Raw genomic sequence first — 20,057 nt, 5'->3', positions numbered from 1 at the left:
CATGGCCAGTTTCTCTGCCCTCGTCTATTACGAATGCCCAGTTTACCCATCTTCTCTATGACAAGGGCACTGGAGGGGTTGGGAAAAGGGTCTTAATTTTCTTGAAACCAAACTACCTTTCTGAAGTAGCACAGTCTCTGTTGTTTCTAATGGACCGTGACTTTGAACAGTTCTCGCGACTTCTGGAGAGTGACCTGCTGTCTCTATCTGTTAGGCATGCTTGCCCTTACTCTGAAGTGCTTGTCCCTATTGGAAGGACAGACTGGCAAAGAGGTGCTGTCACAAAAGGCAATTTTGATCTTGAAAACAAGATTTAGACTTGCTCATTACGGCCAATCTAACGTAGGGCATAAAATGCTTATTTAATTGCAGCTTATCCATGTTAGATTTAAACAAATGGTTAGTTACATTTCTTGAGACATCTATTGTCAAGTGTGCTTTGTTAATCTTGTAGAGGAAGAAAGATATTGCCCCAGGTAATTTAATAGAACTTCCTTTTCATCTCTAATGTTAATGGCTTATAAAAGAGTATCACATTATGGTCTAAGTCACTATTTCTCACCTAACGAATCTCAGCTTGGTGGCTGTATTTTGTTATAAGCGTCATTATGATGTCCTCATTGACTCCATATTTGTTGTCAGTTACGTTTCTCTTTGACAATAAGATACAGTAATTCTAAACACCTTCATAGTAATAGATCTCCTTTACTGTTCTACTCAGGAAGTAAAACCTTGTCCTTCCTCTTAGATCCTATATCTGCTGCTTTAGAACCTAATCAATCCTAATGATAATATGGGATATGTTGACATCTTCACACATCATATATTTTTGTCTTAATTAACCTAAGAGAAAGAAATTAAAATATCTTATTTCGGGCTTCCCTGGTGGCGCGGTGGTTGAGAGTCCGCCTGCCGATGCAAGGGACACGGGTTCGTGCCCCAGTCTGGGAAGATCCCACATGCCGCGGAGCGGCAGGGCCCGTGAGCCATGGCCGCTGAGCCTGCACGTCCAGAGCCTGTGCTCTTTAACGGGAGAGGCCACAACAGTGAGAGGCCCGCGTACCGAAAAAAAAAAAATCTTATTTCTTTTTTTTTTGAATTTTATTTTATTTTTTTATACAGCAGGTTCTTATTAGTCTTCAATTTTATATACATCAGTGTATACAAGTGAATCCCAATCGCCCAATTCATCACACCACCATCCCCACTCCTCCGCGGCTTTCCCCCCTTGGTGTCCATACGTTTGTTCTCTATATCTGTGTCTCAACTTCTGCTCTGCAAACCGGTTCATCTGTACCATTTTTCTAGGTTCCACATACATGCATTAATATACGATATTTGTTCTTCTTTTTCTGACTTACTTCACTCTGTATGGCAGTCTCTAGATCCATCCACATCTCAACAAATGACTCAATTTCGTTCCTTTTTTGGCTGAGTAATATTCCATTGTATATATGTACCACATCTTCTTTATCCATCCGTCTGTAGATGGGCATTTAGGTTGCTTCTGACCTGGCTATTGTAAATAGTGCTGCCGTGAACACTGGAGTGCATGTGTCTTTTTGAATTATGGTTTTCTCTGGGTATATGCCCAGTAGTGGGATTGCTGGATCATATGGTAATTCTATTTTTAGTTTTTTAAGGAACCTCCATACTGTTCTCCATAGGAGCTGTATCAATTTACATTCCCACCAACAGTGCAAGAGGGTTCCCTTTTCTCCACACCCTCTCCAACATTTGTTGTTTGTAGATTTTCTGACGACGCCCATTCTAACCGGTGTGAGGTGACACCTCATTGTTGGTTTTGATTTGCATTTCTCTAATAATTAGTGATGTTGAGCTGCTTTTCATGTGCTTCTTGGCCATCTGTATGTCTTCTTTGGAGAAATGTCTATTTAGGTCTTCTGCCCATTTTTGGATTGGGTTTTTTGTTTCTTTAATATTGAGCTGCATGAGCTGTTTATATATTTTGGAGATTAATCCTTTGTCCATTGATTCATTTGCAAATATTTTCTCCCATTCTGAGGGTTGTCTTTTTGTCTTGTTTATGGTTTCCTTTGCTGGGCAAAAGCTTTCAAGTTTCATTAGGTCCCATTTGTTTATTTTTGTTTTTATTTCCATTACTCTAGGAGGTGGATTCAAAAAGATCTTGCTGTGATTTATGTCAGAGTGTTCTTCCTATGTTTTCCTCTAAGAGTTTTACAGTGTCCGATGTTAACATTTAGGTCTCGAATTCATTTTGAGTTTATTTTTGTGTATGGCGTTAGGGAGTGTTCCAATTTCATTCTTTTACATGTAACTGTCCAGTTTTCCCAGCAGCACTTATTGAAGAGACTGTCTTTTCTCCATTGTATATCCTTGCCTCCTTTGTCATAGGTTAGTTGACCATAGGTACGTGGGTCTATCTCTGGGCTTTCTATCCTGTTCCATTGATCTATATTTCTCTTTTTGTGCCAGTACCATATTATCTTGATTACTGTAGCTTTGTAGTATAGTCTGAAGTCAGGGAGTCTGATTCCTCCAGCTCTGCATTTTTCCCTCAAGACTGCTTTGGCTATTCGAGGTCTTTTCTGTCTCCATACAAATTTTAAGATTTTTTGTTCTAGTTCTGTAAAAATGCCATTGGTAATTTGATAGGGATTGCATTGAATCTGTACATTGCTTTGGGCAGTGTAGTCATTTTCACAATATTGATTCTTCCAATCCAAGAACATGGTATATCTTTCCATCTGTTGGTATCATCTTTAATTTTTTTCATCAGTGTCTTACAGTTTTCTGCATACAGGTCTTTTGTCTCCCTAGGTAGGTTTATTCCTAGGTATTTTATTCTTTTTGTTGCAATGGTAAATGGGAGTGTTTCCTAATTTCTCTTTCAGATTTTTCACCATTAGTGTATAGGAATGCAAGAGATTTCTGTGCATAAATTTTGTATCCTGCAACTTTACCAAATTCATTGATTAGCTCTAGTAGTTTTCTGGTGGCAGTTTTAGGATTCTCTATGTATAGTATCATGTCAACTGCAAACAGTGACAGTTTTACTTCTTCTTTTCCAATCTGTATTCCTTTTATTTCTTTTTCTTCTCTGATTGCTGTGGCTAGGACTTCCAAAACTATGTTGAATAATAGTGGTGAGAGTGGACATCCTTGCCTTGTTCCTGATCTTAGAGGAAATGCTTTCAGTTTTTCACCATTGAGAATGATGTTTGCTGTGGGTTTGTCATATATGGCCTTTATTATGTTGATGTAGGTTGCCTCTATGCCCCCTTTCTGGAGAGTTTTTATCATAAATCAGTGTTGAATTTTGTCAAAAGCTTTTTCTGCATCTATTGAGATGATCATATGGTATTTATTCTTCAATTTGTTAATATGGTGTATCACATTGATTGTTTTGCATATATTAAAGAATCCTTGCATCCCTGGGATAAATCCCACTTGATCGTGGGGTATGATCCTTTTAATGTGCTGTTGGATTCTGTTAGCTAGTATTTTGTTGAGAATTTTTGCATCTATATTCATCAGTGATATTGGTCTGTAATTTTCTTTTTTTGTAGTATCTTTGTCTGGTTTTGGTATCAGGGTGATGGTGGCCTCATAAAATGAGTTTGGGAGTGTTCCTTCCTCTGCTATATTTTGGAAGAGTTTGAGAAGGATGGGTGTTAGCTCTTCTCTAAATATTTGACAAAATTTACCTGTGAAGCCATCTGGTCCTGGACTTTTGATTGTTGGAAGATTTTTAATCACAGTTTCCATTTCGTTACTTGTGATTGGTCTGTTCATATTTTCTATTTCTTCCTGGTTCAGTCTTGGAAGGTTATACCTTTTTAAGAATTTGTCTATCTCTTCCAGGTTGTCCATTTTATTGGCATAGAGTTGCTTGTAGTAGTCTCTTAGGATGCTTTGTATTTCTGCGGTGTCTGTTGTAACTTCTCCTTTTTCATCTCTAATTTTACTGATTTGAGTCATCTCCTTCTTTTTCTTGATGAGTCTGGCTAATGGTTTATCAATTTTGTTTATCTTCTCAAAGAACCACCTTTTAGTTTTATTGATCTTTGCTATTGTTTTGTTTCTATTTCATTTATTTCTTCTCTGATCTTTATGATTTCTTTCCTTCTGCTAACTTTGGGTTATTTTTGTTCTTCTTTCTCTAGTTCCTTTAGGTGTAAGGTTAGATTATTTGAGATTTTTCTTGTTTCTTGAGGTAGGCTTGTATAGCTATAAACTTCCCTCTTAGAACAGCTTTTACTGCATCCCATAGGTTTTAGATCATCGTGTTTTCATTGTTATTTGTCTCTAGGTATTTTTGATTTCCTCTTTGATTTCTTCAGTGATGTCTTGCTTATTTAGTAACATATTGTTTAGCCTCCATGTGTTTGTGTTTTTTACGTTTTTTCCCCTGTAATTCATTTCTAATCTCATAGCATTGTGGTCAGAAAAGATGCTTGATATGATTTCAATTTTCTCAAATTTACTGAGGCTTGATTTGTGACCCAAGATGTGATCTATCCTGGAGAATATTCTATGCGCACTTGAGAAGAAAATGTAATCTGCTGTTTTTGGATGGAATGTCCTATAAGTATCAGTTAAATCTATCCGGTCTATTGTGTCATTTAAAGCTTCTGTTTCCTTATTTATTTTCATTTTGGATGATCTGTCCATTGGTGTGAGGTGTTAAAGTCCCCCAGTATTATTGTGTTACTGTCAATTTCCTCTTTTATAGCTGTTAGCAATTGCCTTATGTATTGAGGTGCTCCTATGTTGGGTGCATATATATTTATAATTGTTATATCTTCTTCTTGGATTGATCCCTTGATCATTATGTAGTGTCCTTCCTTGTCTCTTGTAACATTCTTTATTTTAAAGTCCATTTTACTGATATGAGTATTGCTACTCCAGGTTTCTTTTGTTTTCCATTTGCATGGAATATCTTTTTCCATCCCCTCACTTTCAGTCTGTATGTGTCCCTAGGTCTGAAGTGGGTCTCTTGTAGACAGCATATAGATGGGTCTTGTTTTTGTATCCATTCAGCAAGCCTGTGTCTTTTGGCTGGAGTATTTAGTCCATTCACGTTTAAGGTAATTATCGATATGTATGTTCCTATGACCATTTTCTTAATTGTTTTGGGTTTGTTTTTGTAGGTCCTTTTCTTCTCTTGTGTTTCCCACTTAGAGAAGCTCCTTTAGCATTTGTTGTAAAGCAGGTTTGGTGGTGCTGAATTCTCTTAGCTTTTGCTTGTCTGTAAAGCTTTTGATTTCTCCATCGAATCCGAATGAGACACTTGCCAGGTAGAGTAATCTTGGTTGTAGGTTCTTCCCTTTCATCACTTTAAGTATATTATGCCACTCCCTTCTGGCTTGTAGAGTTTCTGCTGAGAAATCAGCTGTTAACCTTATGGGAGTTCCCTTGTATATTATTTGTCATTTTTCCCTTGCTGCTTTCAATAATTTTTCTTTGTCTTTAATTTTTGCTAATTTGATTACTATGTGTCTTGGCATGTTTCTCCTTGGGTTTATCCTGTATACGACTCACTGTGCTTCCTGGACTTGGGTGGCTATTTCCTTTCCCATGTTAGGGAAGTTTTCGACTATAACTTCTTCAAATATTTTCTCTGGTCCTTTCTCTCTCTCTTCTTCTTCTGGGACCCCTATAATGCGAATGTTGTTGCATTTAATGTTGTCCCAGAGGTCTCTTAGGCTGTCTTCATTTCTTTGCATTCTCTTTTCTTTATTCTGTTCCACAGCAGTGAATTCCACCATTCTGTCTTCCAGGTCACTTATCCGTTCTTCTGCGTCAGTTATTCTGCTATTGATTCCTTCAAGTGTATTTTTCATTTCAGTTATTGTATTGTTCATCTCTGCTTGTTTGTTCTTTAATTCTTCTGGGTCTTTGTTAAACATTTCTTGCATATTCTCGATCTTTGCCTCCATTCTTTTTCCGAGGTCCTGGATCATCTTCTCCATCATTATTGTGAATTCTTTTTCTGGAAGGTTGCCTATCTCCACTTCATTTAGTTGTTTTTCTGGGGTTTTATCTTGTTCCTTCAACTGGTATGTAGCCCTCTGCCTTTTCATCTTGTCTATCTTTCTGTGAATGTAGTTTTTGTTCCACAGGCTTCAGGATTGTAGTTCTTCTTGCTTCTTCTGTCTGCCCTCTGGTGGATCAAAATATCTTATTTCTGAGTGAGTAAGAACTAACTTTTTCACCCCAAGTCACTAATACTGACAAAGACCATTGAGGTCAATTATTTTATTATTATTATTATCATTATTATTATTATTTTTTTTGCGGTACACGGGCCTCTCACTGCTGTGGCCTCTCCTGCTGTGGAGCCCAGGCTCCGGACGCGCAGGCCCAGCGGCCACTGCCCATGGGCGCAGCTGCTCCGCGGCACGTGGGATCCTCCTGGACCGGGGCACGAACCTGTGTCCCCTGCATCAGCAGGCGGACCCCAACCACTATGCCACCAGGGAAGCCCTATTATTATTCTTGTATTTAAAACAAAATAAGGTTTAATGATAAGGTTAACTCATTTACTTTAAGGGAGGATACACACTAGATTGAATCTGATGTAAATGATTAGATTCACCAATCCCTCACACTGCCTCCAAGTAAAAAAAGTTAAATGTTCTCAAAAAGATGTTGGGTACTACTTATTTAAAAGAAATCTTTAACATTACCCTAAGACCATAATCATTAAGCCTTATGGTAATGGAAGAGGTGGTGGTATGCATTTATATAAGTATTAATACAAAGTTCATACATCAGAGAATTTATAAGGTCAGGTTTTTTAAATATTGGGTTGGCCAAAAAGTTCGTTCAGTTTTAAGTAAAAATACAAGACATTTTTCATTTTCACTAAGAACTTTATTGAACAATGTATTCATTAACCAAACGAAATTTTTGGCCAACCCAATATTACTTTCAAGGATGCCCAATATCTTTTTGCATTTACAAAAGTGCTTACATAAATAAAACATTCCAAACTTGTTTTAAATTATAAGCAAATTTGTTTAAAATTAATTATTGTAGAGATTTATTAATAACTATATTTGGCAAAGTTAGAGGGGGAACCTCAAAAGATGAAAAAGCAGCTTTGAAAAGATTCCCATATAATTATGGTAAATGCATGCAGAGCTTTTGAAATGAGAACTTTGTTCTTTTAAATAAAATGACAAGTTAATTGTTTGTTCTTAATAATATATCATGGGGAACCACTATATCTGTGAAGTTTAGTAAGCAAGAATTGAAGAGATGAATATAAGATATCTATTTGGACAGCACCGATTCGCAAAGCCAGTCCATGAACTATTGCAGGAGAGCACAAGAAACACAAGGAGGGTAACCCATGATATTCGTAAATTTATTACTCACATACACATTAGAAATCAATGCTGTGCTTGGTAGAGCTTATGCATAGCTCTTTAAGAGTTTTTTTTTTTTTTTTTGGTTAAACAAATATTGTATTTTAAAATCACAATACAGGAAGAAAAAAGTCAATACAGATTCTGAAAATGAGCTGGACAGCGACTAGAAGGTGGCATGAATGAAAAAGTCAATGACTGCTGGTGAGATTGTGGAAGATTATTTTTCATATTTAGAGTTTTCTAATGTGCTATATTGTGGTATGTGATTAAGAAGCCAGACCTTCAGGCAGCAGCTTTTAAAGTATGCAAATACAAATCCTATGGGACTGCAAGTGTATGCCTCGCTGGCCACCATCTCGAGGTGTCCCCTGGGGAAGCAGTCCCCCAAATTGGGACTCCAGAGGAGTGTACAAACTCCTGTCTGTGAGCTATATAGCAAGGCAGAGGGAGAGCGCAAAGATGCCTTACACTAGCCTACCTTCCCTGAGAGCACATCCACGTCCATAGAGCCCTATAGGTGGGCCTGCACCTCCAACCGGAGGTCCAGGACCAGCAAAGAGCGGCACTCGCAGAGAGCCTGGGGAGGGTGCCTCAGACGGCTGTCTGTGCACTGCCCCAGGTGGCAGACCAAGAACCACCTTGCAGATTACCATACTCCCAGGGGACCCAAGGACGCAAGCACCATTGGCCAGCAGAGCCAGGCAATCAAGGAGTGGCTCCTGGGCGGCAGCCAGACACACATAAAAGCTCCGCTCAGGGTACCCTGGCCCCTGGAGGCTGCGGACGGAGAGCCAAGATGGCAGCCGCCAGCTCCCCCCCGGTCCCTCCCCCCGCCCCCAGAGCGCCAGCAAATGCCTGTCTGATCAGATGCCTGAGCCCAGGCCAACTCCAAGACCAGCACGTGGGCCTCTCCCCCTGCAAGTCCTGGCACCCTGCATCCACGCTTTGCCCTGAGCTTTGGGGCTGGTGCATCCCAGTGTGAACCCTTTAAGAGCCCAGTTCCGTAGAGCCTTGTGGGGCTTGTGGACAGAGCCCCTGTTAGTTTTCAAAGCTAGATGTTTTGGAGGCCCGTCTCTCAGGTGCAGATCTTAAAAGTGGGAGGTGCCCAATGTGGGGTTTAAAGCTTTTGCTCCTCAGTGAGAAGCTGCGGGTTCTCAGGGGTCAAGGGGTCAAAGAGGAGGAGGAAAAGGAGGAGGAAGTGGGGTTTCTGGAGAGACTGTATCCCAGCCTCTCCTACCGGGGGCTTCCATGTAGACCTTCTCTCGTTCGCTGGATGCTAGGAGTGCCTCAACCAGTTTTTAGGGTTTTTTTCAGAGGAAACTGTTCCATGTGTAGTTGTAAACTTGGTGTGTCTGTGGCAGGAGGTGAGTTCAGGGTCCTTTTAGGTCCCCATCTTGAATGGGAAGCTTGTAAATGTCTTTTATTTTTCTTAACAGTCCTGATTGACTTTTTTTTTTTGGAGTATAGTTGATTTACAATGTTGTATTAGTTTCAGGTGTACAGCAAAGCGATTCAGTTATGTATACACATATGTCCATTCTTTTTCAGATTCTTTTTCCACATAGGTTATTACAGAATATTGAGTAGAGTTCCCTGTGCCATACAGTAGGTCCTTGTTGATTATTTATTTTATAAATATATAAAAAGCTCATTCAGCTCAACATCAAAAAAACAAACAACCCAATCAAAAAATGGACAGAAGATCTAAATAGACGTTTCTCCAAAGAAGACATACATATGGCCAAAAAGCACATGAAAAGATGCTCAGCATCACTAATTACCAGAGAAGTGAAAATCAAAACTACAGTGAGGTATCACCTCACACTGGTCAGAATGGCCATCATTAAGAAGTCTACATATAATAAATGCTGGAGTGAGTGTGGAGAAAAGGGAACCCTCCTACACTGTTGGTGGGAATGTAAATTGGTACAGCCACTGTAGAGAACAGTCTGGAGGTTCCTTAAAAAACTAAAAATAGAGCTACCATATGACCCAGCAATCCCACTTCTGGGCATATATCTAGAGAAAACCATAATTCGAAAGAAAAATGCACCCCAATGTTCATTGCAGCACTATTTGCAATAGCCAAGACATGGAAGCAACATAAATGTCCATTGACAGAGGAATGGATAAAGAAGATGTGGTACATATACACAATGGAATACTACTCAGCCATAAAAAAGAATGAAATAATGTCATTTGCAGTAACATGGATGGACCTAGTGATTATAATATTAAGTGAAGGAAATCAGACAGAGAAAGACAAATATCATACAGTATCGCTTATATGTGGAATCTAAAAACTGGCACAAATGAACTTATTTACAAAACAGAAACAGACTCACAGACATAGAAAAGAAACTATGGTTACCAAAGGGGAAATGTTGGGGGGGGGAGGGATAAATTAGGAGTTTGGGATTAACATATACACCCTACTATATATAATTATTTTATTTAATTTATACTATGGTAGAGGAACTGGTTAATAAAATGAATGTGTGTTGAGTGTGGTTATATATGTATACTTAAAAGCCTGTTATATTAGGCTAATGTAAACCCTGTACAGTGGGGAGGAAAGATTTAAATTAATGCGTGTCTGAGACTACCAAACTTTCAGGGTACAAAGTACCTTTTGATTTTAATTGCTAATGGTTGCAGTGACATTTTTAAAAGTTGGAAATGACAGGGAGATGAATAACAGGGTACAGGGGATAACAGACTTTTATGATCTAAATTTTGGGTGTCTATGAACCTCACTTTTTAGTCAAAAAGCAGAAGTTAGTCAGATTTGTATCTGAGGAAATTTTGCAAATGCAAATGAAAAGCAAAAAAAGCAATGAGAGAGATAAAAGCATAACTAAACACAGTAACTACGATTAAGGCAGAAAGTACCTGCACTGCTTTACTGGACACTGAGGAAATACATAGTGTGGTGTGTGAGATGCCCTTGCCCCCAGCCTCATTCAGCAAAGACAAGGAACAATGTACCCACTGATCACCGAGTGGGACTCAGGAAGAGGACAGGTTAGAGGATGTAAGGGAAGACCAGGAAGGACTGAGACAAAGACACGGACATCCATCCCTTCATGACCTTACAGAGTAGTGGTTCCCAGAGCTGATTAATCATCAGAATTACCTTCCGAGGCTACAAAATAATGTAAAATTATGGATTCCCAAACCTAAACCCAGATATACTAACTAGAGAGACCTGGAAGGGTCCTGGGAATCTGTCTTCTAAGGGTCTTCACGGGCAATTCAGATGATGAGGCAAACTGGTAAACACTGCTTTAGAGAAGTGTAGCCAACTTTGGAGAGGAGGAATTGTTGATTAAATAAAAACACATCTATGTGGTATCTATGTAATTAGCTGTGTGGACATACACACAAGACCTCCATTCTACAAGTTGCTGCAGGAGCTATTAAATCCATCAAGTTTAGCCAATAATGCAAAATGCTAATTGTCAAAAAATGTACTATTATGTTCTGCAGTCCAACTCACCCACTTGTATAAATGAGCACCCAGAGGAAAATAAAACCCATGATGGCATCATGAATTAGACAATTGTAACTAGTATTTAACTATTTATCAAATATGATTTGGTATCCAATATTATTTTTTAATTCAACTCTTTCAATTTAAGGGATGATATATCACATTTTAAAAACAGAAGGTAACCTTGACTATGACAGTCACATGGTACAGAAGAAAGAACAGAGAGTTTTAGAATGGGGAAGGCTGGATTCAAACCTTAGTCCTGCTAATTATTAGTGACATGAACTTAGGCAACTCGGCTTTTCTCTCTCTTAGCCTCAGTTTTCTTATTTATAAAATGGGGCTTAAAAGAGCAATCTGATAGCATCTTTTTGAGAATTAAATGGGGTGACACATAAAAAGTCTCCCCCAATGAGACAAATAAATGTTAGCTCTTTCCTTTCTCTTTCTTCTTTCCCATTCTTCCCTGCCCAAGCCCACTTTACTCAACATTGACATTAGGGTCTGATACAAAAAGAATAAAAACAAAAAACAGAATTTCAACTAGGCTTGATATACAATGGAAACTGGCACACTTTTTTTGTGAAGGGACTGATAGTAAGTCTTTCAGGCTTTGCAGTCATGTGGGTCTGGTACAACCCCCTCACCTCTGCCACTGTAGTGAGAAAGCAGCCATAGACAATCAGTAAAGGAATGAGCATGGCTGTGTTTCAATAAAACTTTACTTGCACAAAGAAGCAGCAAACTGGATCTGGCCTACCTGAAATGCAGGAAGACTTTTCAGAAATCCATGAGTTGATGCAGGACATGATGCGATGTCAGAAAAAAAAGGGGCGGGGGATCAAAATCCCTCTTTCTTTTTCAAAGTTAGAAAAAAAAAAGTGGGATCAAAATCCCTCTTTTCCACCAACTAGCTGGATGACTTTGCAAAAGTCACTTCACCTTTCTGAACCGAATTTTCTCGTCTATAAAGATGAAGGAGCAGGGATACGGAATCTCCAAGGAAGCTGCCATCTCTTAAGGTCTATGATTCTTCAGGAGACCACAGTCTCCTTTAGACAATCACCAATAAAGTGCCACCCAAGTTTCAGTATTTGATTTGTTTGTTCTTTCATGGTTGATCAATGAATCATAAAGAACAACAGATGCTCTTGGGTCCTAAGTATGATTCATTTGATGAAAGCGGGAAAAGATAACATTTGGTAAAAATAAATGTTTTCTCCACAGACACAAAGAAGCAATCGGAATAGTTATTATATTCTAAAGGTCATATGTAATTTCTTATGGTTTAAAGTCAGGCTGCAATGTCAGTTGCCTGAAGACCTGAAAATTGGAAGTCTTTCTTTTTCAAAGCACACAGTGCACTCACTCTAAATGTGATATATTAATTGGAGAGTGAAAGAAAATTGATCAAAATTCTTTTTCCAAAAGGAAACCATTGTAGTGATTGTACACAAAGAATGAGTGCTATGTCTTGCAAGTCGAAATGCTAATACATACCAGAAAATAAATAATCCGTTGTTTTAAAATATGATACAATGAAAGAAAAAGGTTGACTTAGAAATTATAGGAACTGACTCCTAATTCTGGCTCTGCTATTAACTAGCTCAGCCAAGGCACTTCTGTCTCTTGAGTCAATTCAGTCCTTAGAAATCATAATAGGTATGATTTATTGAGTCCTTACTAGATACTAGATATTGTTTCTGGTGTATTAGTTCCATTAATCCTCACCAAAATTTCATGAGGGGAGTTCTGACGCTGTTGTTGTTTTGTAGGTGAAGAAACCAAGGCACAGAGAGGCTAAGTAACTTGTCTGCACTGTGTCCTGGAAACAGTATTTGAACATAGTTACTTTCTACCATGCTGCCTCCTACAGCATGGTTTTGACCTATCGTTTCCCAGCTCAGAGATTTGCATCATAGGTCCTGGGGAGTTAACATTCTTCCCATCGGTCATTCACACTCCCCTCCAATCTGACCCCGCTTCTGCCCCAACCCTCCCTTTAGTCAAAAAGCTCTTCCCACCTGGCTTGGGGAGAGTCGCCTGCATTCCCCCTTCACACCTTTGCTCTCTTGGATCTCCTCATTGCACGCTCCAATCTTCTCTCCCCATTCACTTCCTCCCATTCTTCAAGTCCCGCCTCCTCAGGAAGTGAGTACTGTGGAAAGAGCATGGATGGGAGTTAAGGGAATGGGGCCTTGTCCTGGCTTTGTCACAGACTCTGTGTGGGAACTGGGAAATGTCATTTAATCTCTCTGGGCCTCAATTTCGTGATCGATTGAGGGTTGTACTCCATTTGAAATTTGCAAACGTATCAACTACTATTCTTTTAAGCAGTAAAGCCCCCTTCCTCTAAGTCACCTTTTTTTAAACCTATATATTTTTATTTTGTATTTTTTATTATGGTAAAATATATGTAACATAAAATTTGCCATTTTAGCAATTTTTAAATGTACAGTTCAAAGCCTACAATGTATTTTTTAAATAGAAGTATAGTTGATTTTCCATGTTGTGTTAGTTTCAGGTGTACAGCAAAGTGATCCAGCTTTTGTTTTCAGATTATATTTCATTATAGGTTATTACAAGATATTTAATATAATTCCCTGTGCTATGCAGTAAATCCTTGTTGTTTATCTATTTTATGTCTAGTAGTTTGTATCTCTAATTCCTTCTTTATATCACCAGTTCTTAACCCAACAAAGACAGAGGTGCCGTACTTGAAACAGAGGCTGACGACCTGACAGGGTGTGGGGAAGGGAAGGATTGGGAGTTTGGGACTAGCAGAGGCAACTATTATATATAGGATGGATAAACAACAAGGTCCTCCTGTGTAGCTCAGGGAACTATATTCAACATCCTGTGATAAACCATAGTGGAAAAGAATATGAAAAAGGATGTATATATATGTATAACTGAATCATTTGCTATACAGTAGAAATTAACACAACATTGTAAATCACCTATTCTTCAATAAAATAAATTTTTAAAAAATAAAAGGAAACTTTATAACACCACTGTAAATGGAAAAACAGTATCACCTTCCGTAAATAGAAAGTAACTTATATAAACATCATATATACATTATTTATTATATACCCATAGTTACATATATACATTAATATACACAATATATACATCTTAAATATACATATATAAACTATACATACCACACACACAGACATACACATTGAAAACAAAACAACATTATTACATTAACTCTAGCAAGATACTTGCCTGCTAAAGCCTGCAGCCTACTCTCTCTGTGTTAGCAGCTTGTAGAGCTCACGCCCCACTGAGGGGTGAGGGCCTGGGGTATTTAGACACCAAGTCCTACCAGTCCCTGACTGTGGGCTGCTGCTGCTTCTCGGTGGTATTTATTCCCTGGCACATCTGGCTTTCCTCAGTTATGAAAAAAGCCCCCAGGCAAAGAGATTTCAGAGTCTGGCCACTGGACAGTGGGAACGCACAGAAGTGGTGAGGCCTGGGGGGGGGGGGGGCCCGGGGGGGAGGGGCAGGGCCTCCACACCACCTGTAACAGCTCCGTCTCCCCCCTCAGTAAAGTGAGAAGGTTGCCCTCCATGATGGCTGAGCTCTCTGCTGACGTCCAAGGCCTGCCATTGTCATGATGTGGTTCTCGTCCATAACGCATTGACAACCCTTTGCTTTCATTCCTGATTCCTTTTCTCCAATAAAATGCCTGTTCCTGGTGCAGGGATATTTATACAACTAGATAATAGTTTTGCTGAAAAAATCAGCGTAATTCTCCAGGTGATCTACTGAAAAACTGTCATCACTGTACTTTGGAGTCCAAAAAAGTCATGGATCATTAATTCATCTTTAATAAATGAATGATTTCTCTTTGAATATCTGCACCATTCAGCCATGAAATCCTAGATAAGTTCCAGAAAGCTGTGGCCCAGAACACCTTGATACCACTCAGAAGACTATTTTTAAGAATGCCCTATGTGCAGGAGTCTTAACAGGGTTTTTTTTCCTTCTCAAATGTTCTCTAGCTCGTGTAGATGACATTTATGCAACTCAGAGAAAGGCGTCTCAACAGGATTAGTCAGCAGCCAGTCCTTTGATGCAGCTTCTGTGATCTAGTTAAAAATAGGAAAAGAGGATGTTTTGCATAAGTCATCACCATTGCGCAGTATGGGAGAACTGACCACATTTTTGGTTTCCACATCCTGTTGCTTTATCTAAAAATAGATGAAATGTCTGTCCCTGACTTTTTGGACAAGACCTTAGCTTCTGTGACCTAGGCTCTCTAGTCCTTCTAGCCCCTGGGTTTCTTTGCCAGGTTGTTTTCACCCCTGCCATTAAGAGTCCCAACTCTGGCTTCGGCCTCGGGCTCAGGGCCTCTGCCTTTCCTCCCCTCCCAGGGCTGGCAGACTCCAGGGCCCGCAGGGGCCAGGTAGAGAATATAAGTTAGCGAAGCCGGCCAGGTAGATGGGCACACCAGCCTGTGCCTGCCTGCCTCATCTAAACAGAGGGCAGCTCTTCCTCCTTTCTCATAGATCCACTGGCTTTTCCCAGAACAGCTAGACAGCCAGAGTTTTAGAGGAGCTCACTTACTCTTTTTTTTTTTAAGGCCTTTTATTATTTTTTAATTAATTCATTTAAGTTTTTATTAATTTTTACTGGAGTATAGTTGCTTTACAATGTTGTGTTAGTTTCTGCTACACAGCAAAGTGAATCAGCTCTATGTATACATATATCCCCTCTTTTGTAGATTTCCTTCCCATTTAGGTCACCACAGAGCATTGAGTAGAGTTCCCTGTGCTATGCAGTAGGTTCTCATTAGTTATCTATTTTATACATAGTATTGTATATGTATCAATCCCAATCTCCCAGTTCATCCCACCCTCCCTTCCCCCCTTGGTATCCATACGTTTGTTCTCTCCATCTGTGTCTCTGTTTCTGCTTTGCCACTAAGTTCATCTGTACCATTTTCTAGATTCCACATATATTGCTTACTTTTTAACTGTTAGTAATCGATTAAAAAAATTTTTTTTGGCTGCGCCATGTAGCTGGTGGGATCTTAGTTCCCAGGCCACAGCAGTGAAAGCACCAAATCCTAACCACTGGACCACCAGGGAATTCCCAGTAATCAATTCAAAAATTAATTTAAAAAAATAGAGTCGAGGTCAATCCATGAGCTGGTGGTTTGCAGCCTCTGCTCATATATTCTTTTTCGGGAACCATGTTTGTTACCAGCTATAAAGCGGGGTTCTACAAAATCTACATGCTTCAGCCTAAAGCTCCCCACTTTCTTCCAGTCTTCTAATTTGGAAAGAATACAGGACGATGATAGGAGTCCTGGATTCTGACTTGGGCTCTGTCTGTCGCTGGCCGTAGGATTTTGGTTGAGTAGTTTCCCCTCTGTGGGCCTCAGGGTGACCCCTGGAATCAATGACTTGGAGAGCCCTACGAGCTCTATTAGCTCATGAGGCTGCTAGATCCCCAACCTCATCACCCTCTTTCTTGCCCTTCTTAGTCTCAAACATCAACTCCCCATCACAATCAGTGACCCAAATATTTTCCAGATTTTCTCAGCTTAGGAGTCAGTTTTATTTGTAACTCTGCTTCTATCCAGCATCCAACCAATTTCCTTGCTGCACATCTCTTGAATCTCCTTTTTTTTTCCAGTGTTAACTGCCACTATCATTTCGTTACCAAACCATTGCATTTGCTCCCATCCCTACTCCAGCTTCTCCATCAAGCCTCAGCTCTAGAACTCTTTCTCCCAAAACAACAAACAAAAAAATAATCTAAAAAGCAATTTGTGCGGAGCTTTTCCTCGGATGAGAATTTACAATGGTCATTTGTAATCCCCATTACTTATCACATCCAACCCCCAAGCTGCCTGCTGCCCTTGCAGATTAAGGAGTCAACTCAAGCAGTCATGTTTAATTCACTAGCTGGGCATGGAGGGAGGGTGCAAAGCTGTGCATCATGGTCAGGGGTGTGTCTCTCAAGCAGCCTCTATCAGGATGTTAGGCATTCATTCTCCAGGAGGAGCTGTAAATATTTAGGCAGTAGCTCAAATATGACAGTCTAATATATTACGGCTAACAATGATACCAATGTCAGGGGAGGAAAAAATGTCTCTGTTTTTTTCTCATATCCAAGAAACAAACTGGGCAAATTCCCATTTATCCTTGGGGATTTGAACGTTGGAGGCAGGACAAAATTCCCAAGTTTCAAACTTCTTCTTTTTTTTTTTTTTTTTTTTGCGGTACGCGGACCTCACGAACCCGTGTCCCCTGCATCAGCAGGCGGACTCTCAACCACTGCGCCACCAGGGAAGCCCCTCAAACTTCTTACCTTTATTTAGTTTTCCAGTGGTGAATGTATTGGTTTCCTAGGGTGCTGTAACAAATGACAAATTGGAGGCCTTAAAACAACAGAAATGTATGCGCTCATAGTTCTGGAGCCTGGAAGCTGAATTCAAGGCATTGGCAGGGCCATGCTTCCTCCAAAGTTTCTAGGAGAGAATCTTCCCTTGTCTCTTCTGCCTTCTGGTGGTTATTGACAATTCTTCACATCCTTTGGCTTATGGCAACACAAGTCCAATTTCTGCCTCTGTCTTCACGTGACCTTCATCCTTCTGTGTCCAATATTCTCTCTTCTTTTAAGAACAGCAGTCGTATTCGGACCAAACCTAATCCAGTATAACCTCATCTTAATTTGACTACATTTGCAAAGACCGTGTCTCCAAATAAGGTCATATTCACGGATAATGGGTATTAGGACCTGAAGGTATTTTTGTGGGGGACACAATTCAACCCAGTACAGTAAACAACCAGCAAAGACTTTCCCCTACAAGAATCACCCCTTGGGGCTTCCCTGGTGGCGCAGTGGTTGAGAGTCCGCCTGCCGATGCAGGGGACACGGGGTCGTGCCCCGGTCCGGGAGGATCCCACATGCCACAGAGTGGCTGGACCCGTGAGCCATGGCCGCTGAGCCTGCATGTCCGGAGCCTGTGCTCCACAACGGGAGAGACCACAACAGTGAGAGGCCCGCGTACCACAAAAAAAAAAAAAAAAAAATCACCCCTTGTACAGTATGTCTGGTATGCTTAACCAACTCTTCAGAAAATATCTTCTACTGGGTTATAGCATAGCTGCACGGTTAGGATGAACTTTACACATCCTCTGATGCATTCTAACTCTAAATGCAGGTGTGAAAAGGGCAGGAGAAATCAGAATTGATTTTTTTTCCTTTTTTTTAAATTGAAGTATAGTAGATTTACAATGTTGTGTTAGTTTCCGGTACACAGCAAGTGATTCAGTTATATATATATTCTTTTTCAGATTCTCTTCTCATATTGGCTATTACAAAATATTGAGTGTAGTTCCTTGTGCTATATAGTAGGTCCTTCAGAACTGAATTTTTTTTTTCCCCTGCACAGCCAGAGGAAAGTTGTTCTATGGAACTTGGAAGTATATCTTAGCCACAATAAATAAATGTTCTGCTACATAGAGGCTCACTGAGCATTGAGGCAAAGACCTAAATGAAGGATCCCAGCAATACACTGAGCTGAGCCATGAGGGACCTTATAAGTGAGAGACACCAAATGTAGGAATCCATTTGGTGCTTTATGGGAAGGTAAGGAATGGTGAAAGGCCCCAACTGAGGAACAGAATGAGCTGCTGGACCAAGGACAAGCCTATCCACACTGGCTACAAGTGGCAGGTGTGTGGCAGACAGTTCTTCCAGCAGATGTGAAAATCCGCCTTGAAAAGAAAAGACGAGGTGATCCTGAACCGGCATTAGTGGGTCCCATCTGAGTGTTTCTTAAAATAGTTGACAGCTGAGAAAGAGACTAAGGTCAAGACACACTCTGTAAGTTGACCAAGATGGATTCTAAGAACAGATTAGCTAGATCTTTCTTCATTAAAGTGATGAAAACCATGTCGGGAGTCTTAAAACACAAATAGACTGGTCTAATAAAAGTGACACAATAAAATGAAATGAAGTGTGCCCTGTGACTCTTGTGCCTACATTTTCTTGGGATGGTGTTCAGATCTTCAGTACCAAGGGAGAGATTGCTGGTGGTCTGACCATGGCAGTGACCACCAGGGGCTAGAGTCCGCAGATGCAGGTGTAAGTTTGAGAGCCATACATTACTTCAGGAGCCAGATGCTTCTTCTGGAGACTCTGTCCAGGGCTCTAAAATATGCATGGAGAAAAAAGTTTTGAAAAGAGTCAGTGAAAATGGCTGACAAGGGAACTTGTTTCTTGGCAAGGAAGTTGTGGAGAAAATTGATATTTCTAGTTGGAAAATAAATCATGCCATAATGTGTTTAAATGCAATTTTTAAAGTTAATTTTCTGAGAAGACAATGTTCCCTTAATGTAAGACATTCTATATCAGACAGGATATAAACACGGCTGGGAACTGACAGGGTTAGAAATCTGAATAAGATACGGCAATGCCTCGTAATGAGAGGCAGGGTGAGTGTGGCATAATGAAGCAAGTTGCCATGGAAACAAGCCGCTAAGTGGAATGTGGCCACATCGAGCACATCTACCACTAAAGAGAAGGGAAGGAGACACACTGGGTGGCCAAGAGTTCTCAGGAGGGACCGTGAGGGTGGTTCCACATGAACTATCTGGCCCTAGAAAGAAAGCCAAAGGCTGTCAAAAGCCACCAGAGGGAGGAATAAAATTCACAGCTTATTGGGTATTTTGAACTTGGCCTTATTCTTTTGTCATTCATTGTTTGGTTCATTCCAACGAACATGGATCAAATGCTTTCTGAACACCAGGCACTGTGCTAGGTAGTGAGGCTACAGAGAGCAATGAGACATAGTTCCAGGTCACAAGCAGCCTGCTGTCCTTGACTGCTCTCTGGATGGGCAAGACCTAAACACTGGCCTCATGTCCCGCTCTCGGGAATCAAGCTTCTCTCTGCCCTGTAGCTCTGGTCCGAACCTAGGGTGTCTGCCAAGTCTCCTTCCTGACAAGGTAGCATCCTTGCCACCCTGCCTAGGATTCCAGCTCCTCCTGAACTGACCTTCTTGGCTTCCAACCCATCCCCACGGCAGGTCCTTACACCTCCTGGCAGCCTTCTCTACCCAGATATCCGTGCGCTCGTTCTGAACTCCTCCCACTGCCTCCTGCTGAGCTGTTTCAGAACTCGCCTCGAGTGTCCAACTCCTTTCAACATCTTGGTCCTCCCAGCTCAGTGCATCT

At 40.4% G+C, this 20,057-nt stretch overlaps 1 protein-coding gene across 14 annotated transcripts in view; it reads right to left on the bottom strand.

The window, feature by feature from the left end:
• Nucleotides 1-20,057, bottom strand: part of DPYS (dihydropyrimidinase) — a 169,413-nt gene that overhangs the window by 55,564 nt on the left and 93,792 nt on the right. For 9 of the 14 annotated variants that reach the window (XM_079901517.1, XM_079901516.1, XM_079901519.1 and 6 more), the window contains exon 9: nt 12,917-13,012. In XM_079901517.1, coding sequence (XP_079757643.1) covers nt 12,917-13,012 — 96 coding nt within the window. Of the gene's footprint in view, nt 1-12,431; nt 13,013-14,094; nt 14,955-18,942; nt 19,031-20,057 lie in introns of those variants that run through there. The other 5 variants (XM_079901510.1, XM_079901511.1, XM_079901512.1 and 2 more) reach the window with 5 other exon arrangements.

This window comes from Stenella coeruleoalba (assembly GCF_951394435.1).
Source record: "Stenella coeruleoalba genome assembly, chromosome: 17".
Classification (NCBI taxonomy): Eukaryota; Metazoa; Chordata; class Mammalia; order Artiodactyla; family Delphinidae; genus Stenella; species Stenella coeruleoalba.
This window is presented reverse-complemented; position numbering and strand designations above follow the sequence as displayed.